Source organism: Pristis pectinata, chromosome 10 (assembly GCF_009764475.1).
Source record: "Pristis pectinata isolate sPriPec2 chromosome 10, sPriPec2.1.pri, whole genome shotgun sequence".
In the NCBI taxonomy this organism is placed as follows: domain Eukaryota; kingdom Metazoa; phylum Chordata; class Chondrichthyes; order Rhinopristiformes; family Pristidae; genus Pristis; species Pristis pectinata.
In genome coordinates this window covers 99,345,305-99,370,244 of record NC_067414.1, presented here as the reverse complement: position 1 = coordinate 99,370,244, position 24,940 = coordinate 99,345,305, and the positions used below count along the sequence as shown (strand labels likewise).

The 24,940-nt window shown below is 52.2% G+C and overlaps 2 protein-coding genes across 5 annotated transcripts in view; both read left to right on the top strand.

Annotated features, from left to right (window-relative positions):
* The window catches only part of LOC127574797 (phosphofurin acidic cluster sorting protein 1-like), a 186,382-nt gene extending 164,256 nt beyond the window's left edge, over positions 1 to 22,126 (top strand). For 3 of the 4 annotated variants that reach the window (XM_052024152.1, XM_052024154.1, XM_052024155.1), the window contains 5 exons: positions 570 to 724; positions 6,543 to 6,653; positions 8,707 to 8,809; positions 17,424 to 17,456; positions 21,979 to 22,126. In XM_052024152.1, coding sequence (XP_051880112.1) covers positions 570 to 724; positions 6,543 to 6,653; positions 8,707 to 8,809; positions 17,424 to 17,456; positions 21,979 to 22,114 — 538 coding nt within the window. In that variant the 3' untranslated portion in view covers positions 22,115 to 22,126. The remainder of the gene's footprint in view (positions 1 to 569; positions 725 to 6,542; positions 6,654 to 8,706; positions 8,810 to 17,423; positions 17,457 to 21,978) is intronic. The other variant, XM_052024153.1, reaches the window with a different exon arrangement.
* A 1,457-nt stretch (positions 22,127 to 23,583) lies between these two features.
* The window catches only part of srp9 (signal recognition particle 9), a 3,535-nt gene continuing 2,178 nt past the window's right edge, over positions 23,584 to 24,940 (top strand). The window contains exon 1 of the mRNA XM_052025461.1: positions 23,584 to 23,592. Within this exon, the coding sequence (XP_051881421.1) occupies positions 23,584 to 23,592 (9 nt within the window). The remainder of the gene's footprint in view (positions 23,593 to 24,940) is intronic.

Below are 24,940 nucleotides of genomic sequence, written 5' to 3'. Positions count from 1 at the left end.
ACAGGAGATGTGACGTCATGCTGCAGCTGTACAAGTCGTTGGTGAGATCACACTTGGAGTCCTGTGTGCGGTTCTGGTCACCCAGCTATAGGATGTCCTGCAGCTGGAGAGGGTGCAGAACAGATTCACGAGGATGTGACCGGGACTGGAGGGCTGGAGATTTAAGGAGAGGCTGGATAGGCTGGGACTGTTTTCCCTGGAGTGAAGGAGGCTGAGGGGTGACCTTACCGAGGTTTATAAAATCATGAGGGGAGTGGATAAGGTGGATGGTCACAGTCTTTCCCCAGGGTAGGGGAGTCTAAAACTACTGGGCACAGGTTTAAGGTGAGAGAGGAAAGATTTAAAGGGAATCAGGGGATTATTTTCACACAGGGGGCGGTGGGTATATGGACCGAGCTGTCAGAGGAGGTGGTTGAGGCAGGTACAATTACGATGTTTAAAAGATATTTAGACAGGCACATGGTGCTATTGTCCAGTGGGTGTGGTCACTGTCCTGGGATGGCCGTGTGCTGGTGTGGCGGGCCAGAGTTTGCCAGGAACTAACTCCCATGTCCTGCTCCTTGTTGCAGCTGTAACTGTAACTCCCAGATGCCTCCCCCGGTGAAGGTAGCTGTTGCTGGAGACCAGGGCTTCCTCAGTAACATCTTGAGGTTCTTCGTTGAGCAGTTGGCAAACAAAACTCCGGACTGGCTGAACTACATCCGGTTCCTCATCGTCCCTTTGGGTAAGGAGCTGGAAGCTCTCAACACACTTGTAACGACCAAATAACCTTGATGCTTTCAGCGGAGAGTCACTGTGATCAGTTTCCAGACCACTTGTGTCAAGTGGCTCCCTGCTGTGGAGTATTCTTGCTGTTGTTACATTCAACACATTTATTTTTATTTCAGTTTTGTATTGAGTACACGGGAGAGGACGTTAGTAGTATCTGCAATTTTCTGTTCTCTGCGGGATGTGCGTGCCCCTCTCCACGCTAGATAACGAGGGTGGAGTGTACCCAGTGTACCCAGTTCTCTGTGGGATGTGCGTGCCCCTCTCCACGCTGGATAACAAGGGTGGAGTGTACCCAGTTCGCTGCGGGATGTGCATGTCCCTCTCCACGCTGGATAACGAGGGTGGAGTGTACCCAGTGTACCCAGTTCTCTGCGGGATGTGCATGCCCCTCTCCACGCTGGATAACGAGGGTGGAGTGTACCCAGTGCTGCAGCTGTGGGTTAACCAGTTTTCTCTCCCTGCTCTGGTACTCCATGCCTCAGTCTCCTGGTTATTGTCTTACCACATCTTAACATTGTTGATATGCAGAGGAATCTTGGGGTCCAAGTCCATAGCTCCCTGATACACCCTATCAACCGCTGCCCAGGTCGATAGGGTGGTAAAGAAGGCGTATGGCAAGCTTGCCTTCATTAGTCGAGGCACTGAGTTCAAGAGTCAGGAAGTTATGCTGCAGCTTTCTAACACTCTGGTTAGGCTGCGTCTGGAGTATTGCGTTCAGTTCTGGTCGCCCCATTACAAGAAGGATTTGGAGAGGGTGCAGAAAAGGTTCACCAGGATGCTGCCTGGGTTAGAGGGCACGTGCTGTGAGGAGAGGTTGGACAAACAGAGTTGTTTTCTCTGTGAGCAGTTGAGGCTGAGTGAAGACCTGAAGATATGAGAGGCATAGACAGAATAGACAGCCGGTATCGTTTGTCCCAGGGTGGGAATGTCTGATACCAGAGGACATGCATTTAAGGTGAGAGGGGGTAAGTTCAAAGGAGATGTGTGGGGCAAGTTATTTACACAGAGAGTGGTGGGTGCCTGGAATGGGCTGCCAGGGCTGGGAATGGAGGTAAATGTGATTGAGGTGTTTAAGAGGCTCTTAGACAGGCCCATGAATGTGCAGAGAATGGAGGGGTATGGACATGGTGCAGACAGAAGGGATTAGTTTAGTAGGCTTTCAATGACGAGTTTAATGAGTTGGGCACAACATGGTGGGCCAAAGGGCCTGTTCCTGTGCTGCACTGTTCCATGTTCTATCTCCCTGTCGGCTCCCTCCAGGGTTCTGTAGACATGACCTCCAAGATGCTCTCTGTTCCTCCACTTTTCTTTGTACCCAACCATTTATCATTTTAGTTGTTTCGAATCATATTTGAAATTTGTGATCATCTTTGTTTGCGTTACTGTGATGAAGGGAACAGTTTTTGATTACTTTTGCTTGTCGACAGAGTTCTGCTACTGCCCACTGTTCACTTCAACCAGCTGGTCTGTGCAGTGAACCAGATTTGATTAGGGAGCTTAAGGTAAAGGAACCCTTAGGAGGCAGTGATCAGAATATGATAGAATTCACCCTGCAGTTTGAGAGGGAGCAGCTGAAATCAGATGGATCGATATTACAGCTGAGTAAGGGCATGACATAGGAGCTGGCCAAAGTTGATTGGAAGGGGACCCTAGCAGGGATGACGACAGAGCAGCAATGGCAGGAGTTTCTGGGAGTAATTGTGAAGACGCAGGATCAGTTCATCCCAAAGAAAAAGAAGCAGCATTCTGAAGGGAGGATGAGGCAACCATGGCTGACAAGGGTAGTCAAAGACAGCATAAAAGCAAAAGAGAAGGCATACATGTTGCAAAAATTAGTGGGAAGCTGGAGGATTGGGAAGCTTTTAAAAACCAACAGAAGGCAACTAAAAAAGCAATAAGGGGAGAAAAGATGAAATATGAAGGTATGTAAGCTAGCCCATAATATAAAAGAGGATACCAAAGGTTTTTTCAGATACAGTATATAAAGAGTAAACGAGAGGCAAGAGTGGACATCGGACCACCGGAAAATGATGCTGGAGAGTTAGTAATGGGGAACAAAGAAATGGCGGACAAACTGAGAAAGTATTTTGCATCAGTCTCCACTGTGGAAGACACCAGCAACATGCTAGAAATTCAAGAGAGTCAGGGGGCAGAAGGGAGTGTATTAAGGTTGAATAGGTTAGGACTTTATTCCCTGGAACGCAGGAGAATGAGGGGAGATCTTATGGAAGTATACAAAATGATGAGGGGTATAGATAGAGTGAAGGCATGCAGGCTTTTTCCCCTCAGGTTGGGTGAGACTAGAACTAGAGGTCATAGGTTAAGGGTGAAATAAGAGATTCACCTTAAAATCTGGGTGGTGCGAGTGTGGAACGAGCTGCCAGCGGAAGTGGTGGATGGGGGTTCAATTGTAACATTTAAGAGAAGTTTGGATAGGTCTATGGATGGGAGGGGTTTGGAGGGATATGGTCCAGGTTCAGGTAGATGGGACTAGGCAGAAGATCAGGCGGCATGGACTAGATGGGCCAAAGGGCCTGTTTCTGTCATGTAGTGCTTTATGACTCGAACACCACCGGTGGCCGTCCAGAGAAAGACTCCTCCACTACGCCCTTCTGCCTTCTATGGTCCAGCCAATTTTAAAACATAGAACACTACAGCACAGTACAGGCCCTTCGGCCCACCATGTTGTGCCGACATTTTATCCTGCTCTAAGATCTATTTAACCCTTCCCTCCCACATAGCTCCCCATTTCTCTGTCATTCATGCGTCTATCTAAGAGCATCTTAAATGTCCCTAATGTATCTGCCCCACAACCTCTGCCGGTAGTACGTTCCACACACCCACCGCTCTCTGTGTAAAAAAACTTACCCCTGACATCCCCCTTATACCTTCCTCCAATCACCTTAAAATTATGTCCCCTCGTGTTAGCCATTTTCACCCTGGGAAAAGTCTCTGACTGTCCACTTGATCTATGCCTCTTATCATCTTGTACACCTCTATCAAGTCACCTCTCATCCTCCCTTTCTCCAAAGAGAAAAGCCCTAGATCGCTCAACCTATCCTCATGAGACATGCTCTCCAATCCAGGCAGCATCCTGGTAAATCTCCTCTGCACCCTCTCTGAAGCTTCCACATCCTTCCTATAATGAGGCGACCAGAACTAAACACAATACTCCCAAGTGTGGTCTGACCAGAGTTCTAGAGAGCTGCAACATCACCTTGTGGCTCTTGAACACAATACCCTGACAAATGAAGGCCAACACACCATATGCCTTCTTAACAACCCTATCAACCTGCACAGCAACTTTGAGGGGTCTATGGACGTGGACCCCAAGATCCCCCTGTTCCTCCACACTGCTAAGAGTCCTGCCATTAACCTTGTATTCTGTCTTCAAATTCGATCTTCCAAAGTGTATCATTTCACACTTATCTGGGTTGAACTCTATCTGCCACTTCTCAGCCCAGTTCTGCATCCTATCAATGTCCTGTTGTAATCTACAGCAACCTTCTACACTATCCACAACACCACCAACCTTCGTGTCATCAGCAAACTTACTAACCCACCCTTCCACATCCTCATCCAAGTCAGTTATAAAAATCACAAAGAGCAGGGGTCCCAGAACAGATCCCTGTGGAACACCACTGGTCACCGACCTCCAGGCAGAATACGCTCCATCTACCACCACCCTCTGTCTTCTATGGGCAAGCCAATTCTGAATCCACACAGCCAAGTTTCCCTGCATCCCATGCCTCCTGACTTTCTGAATGAGCCTTCCATGAGGAACCTTATCAAACACCTTGCTAAAATCCATGTACACCACATCAACTGCTCTACCTTCATCAATGTGCTTTGTCACATCCTTAAAGAATTCAATCAGGCTCATGAGGCATGACCTGCCCCTCACAAAGCCATGCTGACTGTCCCTAATCAGCCTATGCTTCTCTAAATGCCCATAAATCCCGTCTCTAAGAATCTTCTCCAATAATTTTCCCACCACTGAAGTAAGACTCACTGGCCTGTAATTCCCAGGGTTATCCCTAACTTTGAGTCCAAACTACCAAGTGTAGAGGGAAGTTTATCCCTCTCCACAGCCATGATGTTGTTTAATCAATATTACTGCACCTCCTGCAGTCTGGTTCCACTCTCGATCTCATCCAAAAACGCTGTGACACCAGAGCTGCCAATCCTGCCCATCTTTCAGTGGGCACTGCATCGCACCCCCTCTTGTCTCTCTGTGCTACCTTTGTCCCAGGGGCCTGCACTCAGTGTGACCATTCAGCACAGCTGTCCTGTCAGGGTGATGATCCATTCTTTCTGGCAGTATCGCCGGCATCCTCAGCCTTTCTCCAATGTCTCTGTGCTGATTCCCCTCAGCCCTTGTCCTTCTCTTCCAGTCACTCCGTCCGACCCCCCCCCCCCCCCCCCCCCCAACCCGCCCCAGAACCCTCAACGTTGCCATGCTTCCAATTCTGGCCTTACTTCATCGCCGCTCCACTGCCGGTGGTGTCTCCAGCTGCTGAGGGTCAAAGCTCTGGGATTCCCTCCCGAAACCTCCACCCTCTCTCCCTCCTCCATGAGTTGTTCCTTGAACCAAGCCCTTGGTCACCTTCTCTAACGCAGCAGGAGGTGGGTGGGAGGCAGCAGAGGAGGTGCAGTTGGTGTAATGTGAGGGTTATATGGAGAAGGATGTGTGTCGGGGGATCTGAGTGGCTTGTTCACAAGTGAAAGGAAACCTCTGGGTGCAGCACGCAATTCCCTGGGGCTGGGGCACAATGTAAGCAGATGCTGCTGAGATTGAGCGCTCCGGTGAACCACACAGTGCACCGTGTGCTGGGTTGGGATCCTGCTGAGATTGAGGGCTCCGGTGAACCACACAGTGCACCGTGTGCTGGGTTGGGATCCTGCTGAGATTGAGGGCTCCGGTGAACTACACAGTGCACCGTGTGCTGGGTTGGGATCCTGCTGAGATTGAGGGCTCCGGTGAACTACACAGTGCACCGTGTGCTGGGTTGGGATCCTGCTGAGATTGAGGGCTCCGGTGAACCACACAGTGCACCGTGTGCTGAGTTGGGATCCTGCTGAGATTGAGGGCTCCGGTGAACCACACAGTGCACCGTGTGCTGGGTTGGGATCCTGCTGAGATTGAGGGCTCCGGTGAACTACACAGTGCACCGTGTGCTGGGTTGGGATCCTGCTGAGATTGAGGGCTCCGGTGAACTACACAGTGCACCGTGTGCTGGGTTGGGATCCTGCTGAGATTGAGGGCTCCGGTGAACCACACAGTGCACCGTGTGCTGAGTTGGGATCCTGCTGAGATTGAGGGCTCTGGTGAACCACACAGTGCACCGTGTGCTGGGTTGGGATCCTGCTGAGATTGAGGGCTCCGGTGAACCACACAGTGCACCGTGTGCTGGGTTGGGATCCTGCTGAGATTGAGGGCTCCGGTGAACCACACAGTGCACCGTGTGCTGGGTTGGGATCCTGCTGAGATTGAGGGCTCCGGTGAACTGCACAGTGCACCGTGTGCTGGGTTGGTATCCTGCTGAGATTGAGGGCTCCGGTGAACCGCACAGTGCACCGTGTGCTGGGTTGGGATCCTGCTGAGATTGAGGGCTCCGGTGAACCGCACAGTGCACCGTGTGCTGGGTTGGGATATGTATCTGCAGGAGAATGGACTTGATCACTGGGGAGTTTCACACAGGCATGTTCCCTGTCTTGCCCACTGAGGCTACCACTGCTTCCCAACACAAACCGGACTGTCTTGTCCACAGGCTCCCATCCACTGGCCAAGTACCTGGCGTCGGTCGACAACAAGTACAACAGCTCCTTCATGGACTCTGCCTGGAGGGACCTCTTCGGCAAGACGGAGCCACCCACCACAGGTAGCTTGTTATACACTCACAGGATGTGACCTCGCTGGCAAAGCTGGACGTTGACCGTCCGACATCAAGCACCCGATGTTAGTGAGAGGGCAGTGAGGGGGGCAGTGAGAGGGCAGCGAGGAACCGTTGCTGCGGATCAGGAATCCGGTGTGCCTTGCGATGGCCGGTTTCTTTCCCTGCAGGGTTTTCAAGAACCAGACATGTCTTCTAATAACCCGGCACTGAGACTGGGTTATCGATGCAAGTGTATGTAACTCCAGACTGTACATTCCTTGTGACCTGGGTGGGTTCACACACATCCCTCTGGACTCCTTGAATATATCCGAAGCTGAGATGGATTCCTCAGTGAGGGAATCAGAGGCTCTGGGGAGAGGGCGGGAAGGTGGACACAGCAAGCTGGATCAGCCGAGGGGCAGCAGTCTGAATGGTCCACTCTTGTTCCTACTTCTGGCCCTGGAAGGACTTGGTCAGTTCTGATGAAATCAGCCCTCAGGTTTCTGACATTTGGGGAACCCAGTCGCCACCTGCCCAGTCTCTGCTCGGACCACTTCCCACCTGCAGCCGCACGTTGGTCTTCACATGTCCGGGCACCTCCGAGGTCCTGTAAACACCAACGTGACCCAGTCTCTCACTGTGGAACAGATCCTCTGCTGTCCTGTGGTGTGGACAGCCTCACAGTTCCCCCGTTGTTGTCCATCTGCTCTGTCCGCACCCACCCACTCAGCTTCTCCGGGTCCCCTCAAAGCCTCTCTGCATCGTCCCCATTCTCACAGCTGTAACTGGTGGGTCCCACCGGACACTTGGTCCCTCCGCCACATTGGTGACATCGCTTGTGAACAGTGGGACCCCGTGGGCCTCCCCTTCTCGCAGCCTGACACCCTGAGAAGGAGCCCTTCATCCCCACTGTCTGCTTTCTCTCCAGTCACCAACTTGCAGTCCGTACAACACCCCCGTTCCGTGTGCTCTCTTCTTGCTGGCCCACCTCCTGTTAGAGAGTCACAGAGCAACACAGCACAGATACAGCCCCTTCGGCCCAACCAGTCCATGCTGACCACAGTGCCCACCCAGCTAGTCCCAATTTCCTGCATTCGACCCATATCCCTCCAAGTCCCGTCCCTCCATGTACCTGTCCAAGTGCTTCTTAAATGATACTCTTGTACCTGCCTCAACCACTCCCTCTGGCAGCTCGTTCCATGTACTCATTACCCTCAGGTCCCTTCTAAATCTTTCCCCTCTCACCCTAAATCTATACCCCCTAGCTTTGGACTCCCCGACCCTGGGGAAAAGACTGTAGCCATCCACCTCAGCTATGCCTCTCATAATTTTAAGCACTTCTATAAGGTCGCCCCTCATTCTCCTACATTCCAAGGAATGAAGACTTAGCCTGGCCGACCTCTCCCTATAACTCAGGCCCTCGAGTCCTGGCAACATCCTCTTAAAAACCTCCTGTGTGGGACCTTATCAAGGGCCAATAAAACCAAACACGTGACTTCCCTGGTTCCGGGAAGAATTCCAGCAGATTAATTGCTCTCGGCAGGCCTGCCTCGGAGCTTCAGCCCTGACAATCCAGCGGCACCCGACACCCCCGGGGGACGGCGGTTGGGTCTGGGGTCAGGGGATGGCGGTTGGGTCAGGGGTCAGCGTTTGGGTCTGGAGTCAGGGGAACGGGGGTTGGGACTGGGGTCAGGGGAATGGCAGTTGAGTCTGGGGTCAGGGGAACGGAGGTTGGGACTGGGGTCTGAGGTCAGGGGACAGCGGTTGGGTCTGGGGTCAGGGGTCAGCATTTGGGTCTGGGATCGGGAACGGGGGTTGGGACTGGGGTCGGGACGGCGGTTAGGTCTGGGGTCAGGGGATGGCAGTTGGGTCAGGAGTCGGCGTTTGGGTCTGGGGTCGGGGAATGGAGGTTGGGACTGGGGTCTGAGGTCAGGGGACGGCGGTTGGGACTGGGGTCAGGGGTTGTCGGTTTGGTCTGGGGCCGCGGGAACGCACTGGGTGGCAGAGACACTGCTCACTGGTCCAACATCCTTCACTCACACTCTGCTGCTCCCCCCAGAGGTGTTTGACATCATCGGTCGCATCATGCAGTACGTGTCTGGAGCCACCGTCTCCCACCAGCTCCCCATATCCGAAGCCATGCTGACCTACAAACAGAAGAGGTGAGTGTGCACGCAGGCCGGTGGGTGCTGCCCTGTGTGCCCAGGAATCTCCACGCTCCCTCACCTACTGCCAGCACATCCCAACCACCGTCCCTCCGATGCACCTTCGGGATGTCTCCCACCCCTTGCGGACACTCGCCCCTCCTGACCAGACACTGCTGCCCCTGAGCGCACTCGCTGAGCCTCCTACACATCCCTCTGCCGCTGTTCTCCGAAATATACTGTACAGGGCTTGTCGGGTTGCACTGGGAAAGAGTTTCCATGTAAGTGCAGCACTCCTCCCCCACTTGTGGCTGCTGGTGTGCCAGGGGCTGGGAGGATCCACGGCTCGTGCTGAGACCGTCAGTGTGGATCTTCTGTGACAAGTCATGCTCTGAGCCGAGGTCTGTCCCTGCTCGGTGGTGGCCCCTGGGAGGACCAGACTGCCCCTTCTAATTCTGGGGCTGAAAGTGTCACCAGCATGGCAGATTTTGTCACCTCTCTCCGGTTGCCCTCGTGAGGGTGGGGGTGAACCACCTCCTTGAACCACGACGCTCCTTCAGGGGAAGGTGCTCCCTTGGTGCTGGTGGGGAGGGAGCTCCGGGGTTTAGACCTGGCAACAGAAGGAACGGTGAGAGATGTTGGACACCAACCTGAAGAATTTTCCTGTCCCAGTAAAATGGGCTTCCCACCAATCCCATGAGGTTCCCATCTAGCCAGCCAGCTGAAAATTATCCACAGTCAGACAGAGTTTCCGGCCTTCAAGTGAAAACACGCCTGGGTAACATTGTTCAAAAATATCCCGAACTATAGACGACATTTTACCAGCCCTGAACTAATCCACAGACACCCCGGCTTCAACAGTGCAATCCCAAAGGAATGGGAACCTGGGTTGGGAGTCTCTCCATGGAGGATGTGCTTGGGTGAGGGGAGCAACATGGTGCAGTGAAGGAGCCAGGGAGTTGTGGAGGCCACGGCCTGTTCCCCTGCAGTTTACAGCCCACATGATGCACCGGGTGCAGAAGGGGAGGTTTCTGGAGTTTGCTGGGACACTGATCTCGGGCCGGCGACACTGATAGCGGGCCGGCGACACTGATATCACTGTTCACACTGAGCTGTAAGGTTCAGATTGGCTGAGTGATGCGATATTGAATCATAAATATTATGAATTTACCATAAGTGTAAATTCATTCTCTTCCTAACTATAAGTCTCCAGCCCCTTGCAAGATCCCCAGTAGTGACCTCTGCCGTGCTGCAGTGTGGTTACTAGAATTGTGTACAGTACGTTGGCTGTGGGCAAAGTATTGGGGCATTACAGTCGTGCTAAATGGGATCGACTCAGAAGGCAAGTGGCAGCTCAGAACCGGGCACCTACCAGGAGCTGTGGACCATTGGCAGAAGCCCACCTCCCGGCCCGGCATGTCCCTCACGTTACCAGCTGGCTGTCAACCCTGGTTCACTGAGGAGAGCCGAAGGCCTTGCTGGGAGTGGCATCAGGCAGACCGAAAACTGAAGAGGTGCCTGTCTAGTGAGCTGCAGCACAGAACGACGTGGCGACAGCCCCAGCAGATCAGCTCAAGGTTTTGCAGCCCTAGCACATCTGGTCACAGATTGTGGTGAACAGTTCAACTGCTCACAGGAGGAGAAGGCTCCAAGAACTTCCCTGTCCTCCAGACACAAGGCTGAAGCATTTACAACCACATGTGGCCCCAAGTGCTGTGCATAATCCATCTCCCCTCCCTCCTGAGGTCCCCACCCTCACACAGGCATGTCTCCAGCCAATCATACTTAAAGTTACTGGGTAGAGCAAAGGCTGCGGGACCAGGTAACATCCCAGCTGAAGAGCTGTGCCCCAGAACTAGCTGTGCTTCTAGTTGAGCTCTGCCCAACAGCTGCCCGGGTATGTCCTGGTCCCAGAGAGCGGGATTCCGTCCAGTGCTGTCAGATGGCTCTCCCTCACCTGTGAGCTGCCTGTTTGGGGTTTCACCAGGACCTCTCAGCTCCAGACCCCATCGGTCCGAACACGGACCAAAGAGCTGGATTCCAGTGGTGAGGTGAGGGAGGCAGCCCATTTGACTGAGTGTGGAATCAAGGAGCTCTGGTACAACTGAAGTCAGTGGGTGCCAAAGGGGCAAGGTTGCAGCAAATACGATTACTGCTGCTGTACCCAGTGTTGCCTCCGTTATCCTGCTGGCAGTCACGATGACTGCATTTACTTCTGTGTAACACTCCATGCAAATGTGATCAAATCTAACTTAAATATATAACTATTCCATGAATAATATAATTAGGGGGTTAAAATTGTGTAGTTTAACTAAAGTTACCTATAAAATCTTACACACTGAAAATAAATAAGAATACAAACATTACATTTACATCGTTCTCCTTAAGCAGGGACGTACCTACGCACAGGCTTGATTTCAACATTGAAGTGCTTCTATATTTTTTTTGAATCAGTGAAAGATTGCATGAATTATTTTTATCTACAATTCTGGAGCAACCAACATATAGCTGACCACGGGAAAACATTGAGCTTTGAGATTAAGACCAACAACTTTTCGCAACTTCCTTGCACCTTGTTGACGTTCATCGCAAAACTAAGTTGAACAGGGGAGTGAAGTCGGTTGAATTGGAAAGGTTGACGAGATGGGATAACTGGTAACTGAGGGATGGGGACATTTTTCCCAACAGCATTACCAGTCATTATTGCAGCCCCAAGTACACACGTGGTAGTAATTTTTGAAGAGATGCTCTTGTGTCGTTGAATGGTGTTGGTGGATCCAAATTCCTGACTGGAGATCCTTGATGACACACCAGGTGGCGATAGACAGTTTAAAAATTCACCCGGGAAAGGTGCAGCCTCATCAATGTCTGTCCCACTGCTGATAGATTTATACTGTACAGGTTGTCTGGGAAGCTTTGAAAGCTTCTCTTCGTGGCCTATACTGTGTCATTTTTGGTGCTCACGTTGCTCTTTGATGCATCCACTGGTAATTCAAATAGTGTTGAGTGACATTTGGGAAAACAGCTCGCATTAGATCATGAAGTGATGTAAGAATTTGACTCAAGTTTTTCATTGAAGTCATTCCCATTGAGGCTTCGTATTTGGTTAAATTTGAATAAACTTGACGCAAACTCTCGCAGATGGGTCACATGTCAAATGTGCTCACATATTCAAGTGTAATCGTTTAACATTTTCCCAGATATATGTTGCTTTAATATGGGCTTTCAATTCATCTGCTTTAGTCCCTCACGGAACTACTGATAGTGTTTGATGAATATCTCCACTTCGCACCAAAGTAACACCTCCCATTAGTTTATTACTGTGTCTAAGACCTTGCAACATTCGATCTAGTGATCCAGTGGCTGATCTGTGAGCACCTGTACGTTCATCTCAGACAATAAGTTCACAATCTTTTAGAATATTTTCCTGTGCAGTTCCCAACCAATGTTACATGTTGAAGTCTCCACTTTTGTCAAATTTAAAGGGAGGTTACAAGCTGAATGGGTTGTTTTCCCACTTGTCAAAAGAAGCAATGCCCGATGATGCCATCGCCAGGGCACACGTTTTGTCTTTGAACTTTAGCCAACGGGAGATTAATAAAGAAAGTTTTCCACTCCACCAGAAGCATCCAAACAAGATTGGTCATCTGCCCCTGTAATAGTATCTAAGGCATGGCTTTGGTATCTCTCCAGACTTGGTCCCTTCTCTTGGATATTTTCGTCTCACTGGTCTCCCAGAAACTTGGTGCACAAATGTTCAGTTTCTCTCTATGATTCGAGTAGAGCAACAGTACTTGGGTCAGCTCCACCCAGGTAGCCAGCACCTCAGAAATAGATCTGAAAACAAGCTCATCAATTTCCCATGGGGAAAGTTAAAGTTAGGCCCTCTTAGGGCCTCCTGTGGGGCTTGTAGGAACACTGAGGGTGTGCTACACACCATTATGCTTGACCTCACCTACATGCAGAATTTCAGATTTCTAGGTTGTGCTGTCACTCGCAGGACACACAGGCATTATCTTATGTTTTTAGATTTAGAGCAGGGGGGTAACCAGGGAAAGAGTGGGCCCGTCAGGGACCAAAAGGGCAAACTGTGTGTGGAGACGGAGCATGTTGTCCACATTTGACAAGGTCCCTCGTGGCAGGCTGATCCAGAAGGTTAAGATGCATGGGATCCACAGTGACTTGGTGGTTTGGATTCAGAATCGCCTTGTCCACAGAGGGCAGGGGCAGTGGTGGAGGGTGTTATTCTGGCTGGAGGTCTGTGACCAGTGGTGTTCCACAGGGATCAGTGCTGGGGCCTCTGCTGTTTGTGATGTACAGTGGCATGCAAAAGTTTGGGCACCCCTGGTCAAAATTTCTGTTACTGTGAATAGCTAAGCGAGTAAAAGATGACCTGATTTCCAAAAGGCATAAAGTTAAAGATGACACATTTCTTTAATATTTTAAGCAAGATTACTTATTAATTTCCATCTTTTACAGTTTCAAAATAACAAAAAAGGAAAAGAGCCGAAGCAAAAGTTTGGGCACCCTGCACAGAACTAGAAGCCTTTAGCAAGGAAGAATGGGCGAAAATCGCCCAAACAAGAATTGAAAGACTCTTAGCTGGCTACAGAAAGTGTTTTCAAGCTGTGATCCTTGCCAAAGGGGGTGTTACTAAGTACTGACCGTGCAGGGTGCCCAAACTTTTGCTTCGGCCCTTTTCCGTTTTTGTTATTTTGAAACTAAAAGATGGAAATTAAAAAGTAATCTTGCTTAAAATATTAAATGTGTCATCTTTAACTTCATGCCTTTTGGAAATCAGGTCATCTTTTACTCGCTTAGCTATTCACAGTAACAGAAATTTTGACCAGTGGTGCCCAAACTTTTGCATGCCTCTGTATGTAAATGACCTGAATGAAAATGTAGGTGGGGGGGTTAGTAGGTTTGCAGGCAACACAAAGATTGGTGGAGCTGTGGAGAGTGACGGCTGCCAAAGGATTCAGTGGGATGTAGGTCAGATACAGATGTGGGCAGAGAAATGGCAGATGGAGTGTAATCCCGGCAAGTGTGAGGTGTTGCACTTTGGGAGATCAAATGTAAGGGGACAGTACACAGTTAGTGGCAGGGCCCTTAACAGCATCGATGTACAGAGGGATCTTGGGGTCCAAGTGCACAGCTCCCTGAAAGTGGCCACGCAAGTAGATAGGGTGGTAAAGAAGGCATACGATGTGCGTGCCTTCACTGGTCAGGGTACTGAGTACAAGACTAAAGAAGTCACGTTGCAGCTGTATAAAACTTTAGGCTGCACTTGCAGTACTGTGGGCAGTTCTGGTCACCCCGTTACAGGAAGGATGTGGAGGCTTTGGAGAGGGTGCAGAAGCGGTTCACCAGGATGCTGCTTGGATTAGAGGGCATGAGCTGTAAGGAGAGGTTGGACAAACTTGGGTTGTTTTCTCTGCAGCGGCGGAGGCTGAGGGTAGACCTGATAGAGTTTATAAGATTATGAGAGGCACAGATAGGTTAGCCAGTAAGAATCTTTTCCCCAGCGTGGAAATGTCGAATACTAGAGGGCACGCATTTAAGGTGAGAGGGGGAAAGTTCAAAGGAGATGTGCAGGGCCAGTTTTTTACACAGAGAGCGGTGGGTGCCTGGAGTGCACTGCCAGGGGTGGTGGTGGAGGCAGATACAATAGAGGTGTTTAAGAGGCTGTTAGACAGACACAGGGATATGGACATTGTGTAGGCAGAAGGGATTAGTTTACTTTGGCATCGTGTCCGGCACAGTCATGGTGGGCCAAATGGCCTGTTCCTGTGCTGCACTGTTCTGGGTGAGCTCGGAAATGAATACTTCTCATCTGCGTTCACTGAGGAGAAAGACATTACAGCTGGAGATTTCATTCGGGACGGTGAAGTTCAAGGGCACATTCCAGCTGAAAGGGAGGAGGTGTTAGATGTCTTGGTGGGCCACGATGTGGGAGGCAAGGGAGGAGATCGGTAGGGCCCCAAAGTATATTTTCAAACCTTCACTGCCCACAGGTGAGGCGCCCGACGACGGGCAGACAGCAAACGTGGTTCCTTTCTTTAAGAAGGGCAGTGAGGATCAGCCAGGTATCTACAGGTCGCAGATCATTCTGGTCGGGAAGTTATTGGAGAACTTCTGAGGCACAGGATCAGTCTTGGAATGGCAGGGACATCAGGGATGAGGACAGAGAGACACAGAGACTGCAGGCTCTGGAAACGTCGACAATCCCCCCTTTGTCCCCACCCTGACAGATGACCTGCTGACGTTTATCGATCAGGGATCATCAGCACGGATCTGTTGGTGGGACATCCTGTCTAATTTGATTGAGTGTTTTGATGAGGAAACTAAATGTATTGATGAGGGCAGTTGGTGTGGGTAACGTGGACTTCAGTCGGGCCGTTGACAAGGTCTCACATGGGAGACTGGTCCAGAGCTCATGGAATCCAAGGTAAGTTGGCAAATTGGATCCAAAATTGGTTTGATGTGAGGAGGCAGAGTGATGGTGGAGGGTTGGACACACTACAAAATGATATCGATAGCACAGGAGAGGGTGCAGGGGAGATTCCCCAGGACGTGGCCGGGGACGGAGCGTTTCACCAATGCAGAGAGACTGGGTCTGTTCTCCTTGGAGCAGCAGAGGCTGAGCAGGGAGCTGACGGAGGTGTACGAGAGTAGGAGAGGTGTTGATGGGAGATGGTAAGAAACCTTTCCCCATAGCAGAAGTGTCGAATAGGTTTCAGATTCAGAAGGGATGTGGGGGGCGCGGGGGTGGAACCTGGAACGCACTGCCCGAGGGGCGGTGGCGGCAGAGACCCTCACACCGTTGTAGAAGTGTCTGGACCAACATGGAAGGCATCAGACAAGTGCTTGTAAATGGGATCAGTACCTGACGGTTGGCATGGACGCAGTGGGCCGAAGGGCCTGTTTCTGTGCTGGACGGCTCAATGACTGGAGGGGTGGGTGTCGATGGAGAGTGAGGGGTCTGGCTGGGACATTGAAGGGGGTGAGGGCACTGGGGGACGGGCATTGATGGAAGAGTGTAGGATGGATAGGGGTGGAGAGTGAGGGGGGAGTGATGGAGATTGAGGGGTGGGTAGGGGTGGATAGGGGTGAGGGGTAGTGAGGGGTGGATGGGGTGGGGAGTGAGGGGGGAGTGATGGAGATTGAGGGGTGGGTAGGGGTGGATAGGGGTGAGGGGTAGTGAGGGGTGGATAGGGGTGGGGAGTGAGGGGGGAGTGATGGAGATTGAGGGGTGGGTAGGGGTGGATAGGGGTGAGGGGTGGGTAGGGGTGGGGGGTGAGGGGTGGATAGGGGTGGGGAGTGAGGGGGGAGTGATGGAGATTGAGGGGTGGATAGGGGTGAGGGGTAGTGAGGGGTGGATAGGGGTGGGGAGTGAGGGGGGAGTGATGGAGAGTGAGGGGTGGACGGGGATGGGGGTGAGGGGGAGAGTGAGGGGTGGACGGGGGTGAGGGGGGAGAGTGAGGGGTGAGGGGGAGAGTGAGGGGTGGACGGGGATGGGGGTGAGGGGGGAGAGTGAGGTTGCTGGAGCAGAGTGTTTCTGGCAGTGTGCTGACGGACCGGATTGTCACCAGCTCCGTTTCCTTGCCTGTTCTGGACGTGTTGCAATGATCTGAAGCTGTGAGCAGCGCTATGTTGGTCAGTGAGCCTGAGAATCCGATCACAGTGCTCCATTGTGTACCTGTTACATGGGCACCACCTGATTTTGGGCCAGATCAACAGTAAACAGGAGACACACGAGAGTGCAGATGCTGCAGACCTGGACCAACACAGAGCGCTGGAGGAACTCAGATGGTCGGGCAGCATCTGTGGAGGGAGATGGAGATGTTGGGTCGCGACCCTTCAGCCGGATTGCCAGCCCAGGTGAAGAGTTCTGACTGGAAACGTCAGCTGTCCATTCCCCTCCACAGATGCTGCCCGACCCGCTGAGTTCCCGCAGCATCATGCGTATTGGTCAGTAGCGAACAGTTCTGACTGATGCTCGCCCACGTTCTGAGACGGTCAAGAACCAGTGTTGGTGCGTTAGCATTGGCACAGTTGTCTTCTGTTTCCCTGCCTTCAGAGAGAGAAATGGGGGATTTTGTTCCCATTCCAGTCTTCATTTCTCCAGCTGAGTATATTTCTCGCTGAAACGCTATTTACATGATGGAGCAGTGTCCTTTCTCGTAATTCCATTGATTAAAGTGAACCTTGTGATTAGGCCATCAACGCCCCAGTAACAGTGTAAATTGTTTCAGGTGAGACGGCATCAGTTGAGTGTTTGAGCTGCCTGGGGTCCCCGACAATTTGTGTGATCACACCATCAGAGTACAGTTCCACTCAGTCCCAGTGTCCCATCCTGTCTGTGGGTCAGTCCACTGTTGATGAGAGTCAGTGATCTTCCCCTGACACCTCAGTGCACAGGGAAGAGCCAACGTTACCCAAGGGTGGGTGGTCCTGACTTCCCACTGCTCTGGCTGAGTACAGTGCCCCCAACCAGGGCTACAGTCAGAATGTCATGGGGGATGTTTCCTGGCGCAGGGGAGGTTTACTGGACTTTAAGATGTTCAATCTTCTTATCATTTCTGTTCTCACGTAATGTTTACACTTTGTTCTCAATTTATTGTGCATCAAGGAAAAGGAGCCTGTATTTTGATTTTTCTATCAGGTATCTGCTGTGTGTTCCAACATCTGCCTGTCCTTGTCCAACATCCTCTCCTTTCCACACTCGTGTTTCTCATTTTAATAACCTGCCTTAGAACAAATGACCTTGCTGCCTTAATGCTGTGAAATGCATTTTGTGAAGTTTTCACTGAGTACCTGTGTGTGTGTGTGTGTCTGAGTATGTGTGTGAGGAAGAGAGATGCATTTCTGAGAGTCTGCATCTAGTGTCTGACATGTTTCTGAGTGTGTACGTATGTGAATGTGCCTGTTGGTTTGCCATGGTGTAACAGTGCACCAGATATGTGCCTTTCTGTGCCTGTGGATCATTCCCTGCCTGTTTCTTTGAGTATGTGGTCTCTGTGAGTCCGGTATCTGCACATAACATAGAAGCGAGGGTATGCATGAGATCGCCTGTGCGTGTGTGAGATAAGGATGGCGGCAAGGTTGGACCAGTCGGTGGGCTGTGGGCTGAAGTCAGGGTCGAGGAGATCTTTGTAATGAAAATCAAAACAACGGCAGACGCTGGAAATGTGAAATACAAACTGAAAATGCTGGAAACACTCAGCAGGTCAGGCAGCGTCTGTGGAGAGAGGTGGAGTTAATGTTTCAGGGCAGAAATTCCACAAAGAGACTCTTTGTCAGAAGTTGGGAGTGTTCCCTCCGGTGGGCACGGACTGCTCCCTGTCCTCCAGCAGCTCCCCTCTGGGCTTGGCTCCCGGAAGGGTGGGGCTCGGGTGTTTGGGCTGTGGGGGGTGCCGATAGCACTGCAGAATCTGTACAGTCCAGCTGTAGGTGAGTTGCTGAGGTTTCCACTCTCTCTCTGCCCAGCACCAGTGGTTTAGCTTGAGTGGTTTCTGCTGGACCTCAAATCTCTGGAGTCTTTCTTTTCCCTGGAGGAACTTTCAATCCAGGAAAGCCTTGGCTTTTGTGCTTAATCTGCTCCTGGATCTCCCTCATTCCCTTCCGGCCATTCCCGGCGTCTTCTGCAGAGCAGCTGGGAGTCTCTTCACAATAGCAGACAGAGGGCAGCCCACAAACCACATCACCCCTGGGGACTGCCCCTGAGAAGGTGCAGTCCGATCTATCGTTGCAGGTTCCTCTCTGAGGAAAGGGGTGTTTGAAGATGGACCTCAGATCCAGCACGAAACCCCTGGTCTACGAGGCAGCAGGGAACCCTGCTCTCCCAAACACTACTGAGAGCAAGACAACCTACAGCAAGCACCACCGACACCTGTCTCTGCAAAGTCCTCCCAGTCCACCAGCTGCAGAAGTGAACTAGGGTGGGTCTCTCTCACAACCCACAGCTCCAGCACTGAGGCACTCACTCCACTCGTTCCAAGCCCCGTCACAGGAGGACATTAGCAGGAAGACAGGGAAAGACTCAAAGGTGTTCTCCCTGAGGGCATATGGCATCTTCACTGACTCTGGGAATCCGTGTGTGTGTGTGCGAGAGAGAGAAAGAGAGGGAGCCTGCGTATGCCTGTGACTGTTGGTGAATGTCATGATCACAAGAGTCATTACAGCATAGACCACAAAACGGTACGATACAGGAACAGGCCCTTCGGCCCACCGTGTCTGTGCTGAACACAATGCCAAATTCAACTAATCCCTTCTGCCTGTACGTGACCCACATCCCTCCGTTCTCTGCACATTCATCTGTCTGTCTAATAGCCTCTTAAACACCACGATCATGTCTGCCTCCACCCCCACCCCTGGCAGTGCATTCCAGGCACCCACCACTCTCCGTGTAAAAAACTTGCCCCGCACATCTCCTTTAAACTTGCCCCCCTCTCACCTTAAATGCCCTCTAGTACTTGACATTTCGACCCTGGGGAAAAGACCGGCTGTCTACTGGATCTCTGACTCCATCGGGTCTCCCCTCTGCCTCCGCCGCCCCAGAGAGAACAACCTCTCCTCCTAGCTCCTCCCCTCCAATCCAGGCGGCATCCTGATAGCACAGGAGACCATTTAGCCCATCAGGTCCCATGCTGGCCCTCTGTGGAGCAACCAGTCGGTCCCTGTCCCTGCAGCCCTGCACATTTATCGGTCCAGTTTCCTTTGGCAATCACCAATGTCACCCCCTCCCCTTCCAAACCCATCTGGCTAGTGTTTCCAGTCACTGCCACTCACTGTGGAAAAGTTCTTCCTTGCCCTCCAGTCCCTCTGACCTGAGGCCCTAACCCTGCGCCCCCTGCCCTGTGCAGGAGTCTCCCTCGGAGCGGCCATTGCACCTGGTCCTCTGGCTGTCGGCTAACGTCCAGCACGTCCCCCTCTCCGTACTCAGTGCCTCCCTTTCCCAGGACCACATCCCAGATACTTCCCACGTCTCCCTCAGTGGGACCTGCCACATTCACGGATCTCTGTCCCCTGTCCCTGCACACTCCTCACAACCCTGCCATTGTCCCTCCAGCCTCTCCCCATCCCTTTGTCGTACACAGCGTCTCGTCCTCCATCAACACAGTCAGTGGTCAAACTGTCCGGTCTCCACACATCTGTGCTGGCTGTCTGATGTGACGTTTGTGCCGGATTTGTGGGGGTGGGGGGTGTGTGTGTGAGAGAGCGAGGGGGTGGGGGATGGGTGTGTGACTGTGTGGGTGTGGGGGGTAGGTGTGTGGGAGTGTGAGGGCGTGGATGTATCTGTGTGGGTGTCTGTGTGTGGGGGGGATGGGTGTGTGACTGTGGGAGGGTGTGGGGGGTGGGTGTGGAGGAGGTAGGTGTGTGGGAGTGTGAGGGCGTGGATGCATCTGTGTGGGTGTCTGTGTGTGGGTGTGCGTGGTGTCCATCTACCAGTGTGTGTACAAGAATACCTGCAGCACAGAGCAGGTCGTCAGCAGTCGGAGCCATTGGATTAGGATTGACGCAGAATGTTGGACACATCCTTCCCTTCTCTGCCCCGTCCCTCGCCCCTCACTCTGCCCCCTGCCCTCTCCCCTCGCCCTGCCCTCTCCCCTCACCCTATCCCTCACCCCTCGCCCTGCCCTCTCCCAGCACCCACGTTGCTGACAACGTTCCGCACCCCTGAACGTGGGAATCTTCCTGGAACGGCTGCTGTGGGAGTGTCCCAACGGCACACTCACTGCACACAACCCTCTGCACCCCTCCACACCTCCTGTCACACACACACACATTGCACACAGCCCTCTGCACCCCTCCACACCTCCTGTCACACACACACACATTGCACACAGCCCTCTGCACCCCTCCACACCTCCTGTCACACACACACCCCAAAACAGTTCTACACGTGTCCACCATACCCACAAGCTGTCTCACACTATACACAGCCACATCCTCTCACACACACACATTCTCATAGACACACACTCACGTGTGTCTGCTCTCATTGCATGCACAGACATGCACACACCTTTACATGCATGTTCACATACAGGCTCTCACATGCTCACAGACACGTGCACCCACACACTTGCAATCTCACATGCATATTGTTACACCCATGTACACACGCGCTCTCACACATGCTCATTCTCACATGTGCACACACACGTGCTTATACCACTGCACACTGACATATAATGCTCCTGTGCTTGTTTACGCACTCTCACCCTCGCTAGGAGGTGTTGCCCGGCCTGTAGTTAACTTTGACCACAAGATGTCAGGTACAGCCCCAGTCTGTGTGTAGGAACACAGGGCACTGCGGGCTGTTGTGAAGTGGTGCGCTATGCTCACTGTTGCTGTGATACCCAAGACTGACGGTGCCACAAACACGTGTGCACGCGTGCCCTACAACCTGTCACATCTCCCGCACACTCCAATTCTGTCAATCCGGGTCCCTCAACGTGGAGACAGAACTTCCTTCTTGCAGGTGCCACAGCCCGAACATCAGGTCCGACAGTCGGGCAATAGCCGGAGCCTTGCTTCACTCAGAGCACGGACTGTTCAGGATAACTTCCTCCTCCAAAACCACTGGCTCGCTGGGCAGAGAACGGATTAATTCAAGGAGCTTGTTCTGAGAGTACAGCAGCAGGGGCAGCTGATCTCAGAGTATTGTGGGGGAGTATGTTGATTGCAGTTATTTCAGAATGTTGATCTCCGGGATCTGCTTGAACCTTAGTTGGACATTATCCCAGGGATTGATTTGCGATTGCTTTGGGGTATTTGTGGAGATGTGGCGTTTATTGAATGTGCAGTAGTCTGGTTTGAGATGTTGTCCAGGGGATTTGACGATCTGATCTTGTTTGTGCTGGTTTTTCAGGGATCTGAGACTGAGCCAGGGTTTGTGACTGATTTGTTGGCAATGAGTGTGCAGGGAGTAATTGGAAATTCTTTGGTAGGGTTGATTTGCGATTAACCCGGGGAGGTGGTGTGTTTGAGTTGTGAATGTGATGGGTTGCCTGTGGGAGCGTGCAGGGCGACCTGGGACCATCTCACCGAGCGGAGAGCGGACGGCCAACTGTCTGTGTAATTGTCCTTGTGTGTGGGTGTTGGTGTGTGCAGAAGCGATGGTGAAGGGTTTGTGAGTGCCTCGCCCTGTGAATAACTCTGCGTGTCTTCTCTCACTGCAGCCCTGATGAGGATTCCTGCCAGAAATTCATCCCTTTTGTCGGTGTAAGTATTTCTGGCTCCGTGAACATAGAACATTCCAGCACAGTACAGGCCTTTCGGCCCACCATGTTGTGCCGACATTTTATCCTGCTCTAAGATCTATCTAACCCTTCCCTCCCACATAGCCCTCCATTTCTCTATCATTCATGTGTTTATCTAAGAGTGTCTTAAATGTCCCTAATGTATCTGCCCCCACAACCTCTGCCGGCATTGCGTTCCACCCACCCACCGCTCTCTGTGTAAAAAAACTTACCCCTGACATCCCCCTTATACCTTCCTCCAATCACCTTAAAATTATGTCCCCTCACGTTAGCAATTGTCACCCTGGAAAAAGTCTCTGACTGTCCACTCGATCTATGCCTCTTATCATCGTGTACACCTCTATCAAGTCACCTCTCACCCTCCTTCTCTCCAAAGAGAAAAGCCCCAGCTCGCTCAGCCTATCCTCATAAGACATGCTCTCCAATCCAGGCAGCATCCTGGTAAATCTCCTCTGCACCCTCTCTAAAGCTTCCACATCCTCCCTATAATGGGGCAACCAGAACTGAACACAATACTGCGTTGTTGGCCTTGTTTGCAGACTTAACTCAGTCCCAGTGAGGTTGTGGTGTCTGGAACGGTTCAGTCTCTCCCGCAGGGTTCCCGAGCCCCAGAGCCCCTGCCTCTCCCGTTACCCATGGCCTGGTGCAGCCCATGGCGAGCTGCTTGCCTCTGTGAGTGCCCTGTGCTGGGCGTGACCAAAGCACAGCCGCTCCTGCAAGGGGCCTAAAGCAAGGTCTGGGGCTGAGGGAAGCGGTCGCAGTGTGTGGGCAGGAGCTGCCGTCTCAGTGGGCGCCGGAGCCTCCCAGGGCAGGACGCAGGGAGTTGTCCCTTCCTACGGATCTGCCCTCTCAGGTGGTACTGTTCCCAAGGAGTGCGGGGAATGCCCACTCCCCCCCCGTGCCAGCCAATACTGGGTGAACAGCCACATGGGACCATGGATTGTTCTCCCGCAGCCCAGGTGCCGTCTGGCGCCCGAAACGCTCTTAGATCCTGGCTCGAGACACGTGGACAAACAGGAGCAGGAGCCGGCCCACCGTTCATCAGGACTATGGCTGACCATCCACATTATGTGTCCTGTTCCTGCTGTCTCCTCACATCCCTTGATCCTTTGAGCCCCAAGAACAATATCTAACTGCTCCTTGAATACAGTTAGTGTTGTGGCGACATCTGGCTTCTGCAGTGGAGAATTCCATTGATTCACCAGTCTGGGTGAAGACATTTCTCCACATCTCAGCTCTTCACGGTTTATCCCCTTATCCTTAGTCTGTGACCCCTGGTCCTGGATTCCCCTATCACCAGGAACATCCTTCCCGCATCTAATCTGTCCAGTCCCGTTAGAATGTTGTAGCGCCCGATGAGATCCCCTCTCATTCTTCTAAACCCCAGTGTACGTCAGCCTAATTGTCCCAATCTCTCTCCATACGTCAATCCCACCATCCCAGGAGTTGGTTTGGTGAACCCTCACTGAACTCCTTCTCAGCAAGAACATTTTTCCTCAGATAAGGAGACCACAACTGCCGACAATGCTCAAGGTGTGGTCTCACCAAGGCCCTGTACAATTGCAGCAAGACTTCCCTGCTCTTCACTATGAAGGCCAGCACAGCACTTCCTTTCTTAACCACCTGCTGCACCTGTATACTTACCTTCAACGGCTGGTGCACAAGGACACCCAGGTCTCTCTGAACCTCCCCCCTTCCCAATCTCTCACCATTCAGATAACGAGCTGCCTTCCTGATGTTGCTACCAAAGTGGATCACCTCACACTGACCCACATTACACCACCTCTGCCAGGTATCTGCCCACTCCCTCAACCTGTCCACATCACACTGGGGCCTCTCTGCACCCTCCTCACAGCTCACCCTCCCTCCCGGCTTTGTCATCTACACACTTGGGGGTACTACATTCACTTCCCTCATGTCCACCATGAATGGCTCGGGTCCCAGCACTAATTCCTGTGGACCCCACTGGTCACTGCCCATCCCATTTATTTCTTGCTCAGTATTCCCAAAACAGAAACCAAACGGGGAACTCTGGATGTTAGCAGAAGGGGGAATGCTCCAAGCTTCCATCGACAAACAGTGAAAGGAAACTCCGGAACAAAAGGACTGGGCAGGGTCAGGTTCACTGGGGGAGTGGTGTTGGATGAATTGGTTCTCGTGTTTTGAGGTTGTAACCAGCTGAATGGATGAGGGTGACGTGTGTTCGGACGTCAGGAAGGTGCCACACAAGACGAGATGAGGTGGGGTTTCCAGTGATGTGCCAGTGTGGGCAATGGTTGGTTAAAGGAGGGTCTCCTGATTCGGTTACAACCAAGAGACTACAACCAGATGGGCCATGTCTGGTTGGGGAGGATTCAGCTGGCAGGGTGATGCAGGGATTAGCACTGGGACTTCAGCCATTCCCGACTCATGTCCGTGAGCTTTACGATAATCAGGAAACTGCAGAGGCTGGACATCTGGAGGAAAACCAGCAAGAGCTGGAAACACTCAGCAGGTCAGGCAGCGCCTGTGGAGAGAGCAGCAGGGTTCATGCTTCCGTTCGAAGGCTCTGCGAGAGATGGGAGAGAGAGAACACCGCGGACCTGACGCAGGGTTTTGACCAGAAACGTGGGCAGTTCCCTTCCCCCCACAGATGCTGCCCGACCCGTTGCCTTCCTCCAGCAGATGGTTCTCCCCTCTTCTGTCGACCTTCACGAGCCAACTGCTCCCATCCCCTCACTGACCAGTCACCTCATTGACAGCGGGGCCCCATAGCCGGCCCGCTGTTACCCTGTCCGAGACAACACCCTCCTCGCCCACCCTGCAGCTGCTTTTGTCTCCTTCCCGGCTCTGACGACGGGCCTTAGACCTGAGATGTGAATCTTGCTCCTGTCTCCACAGG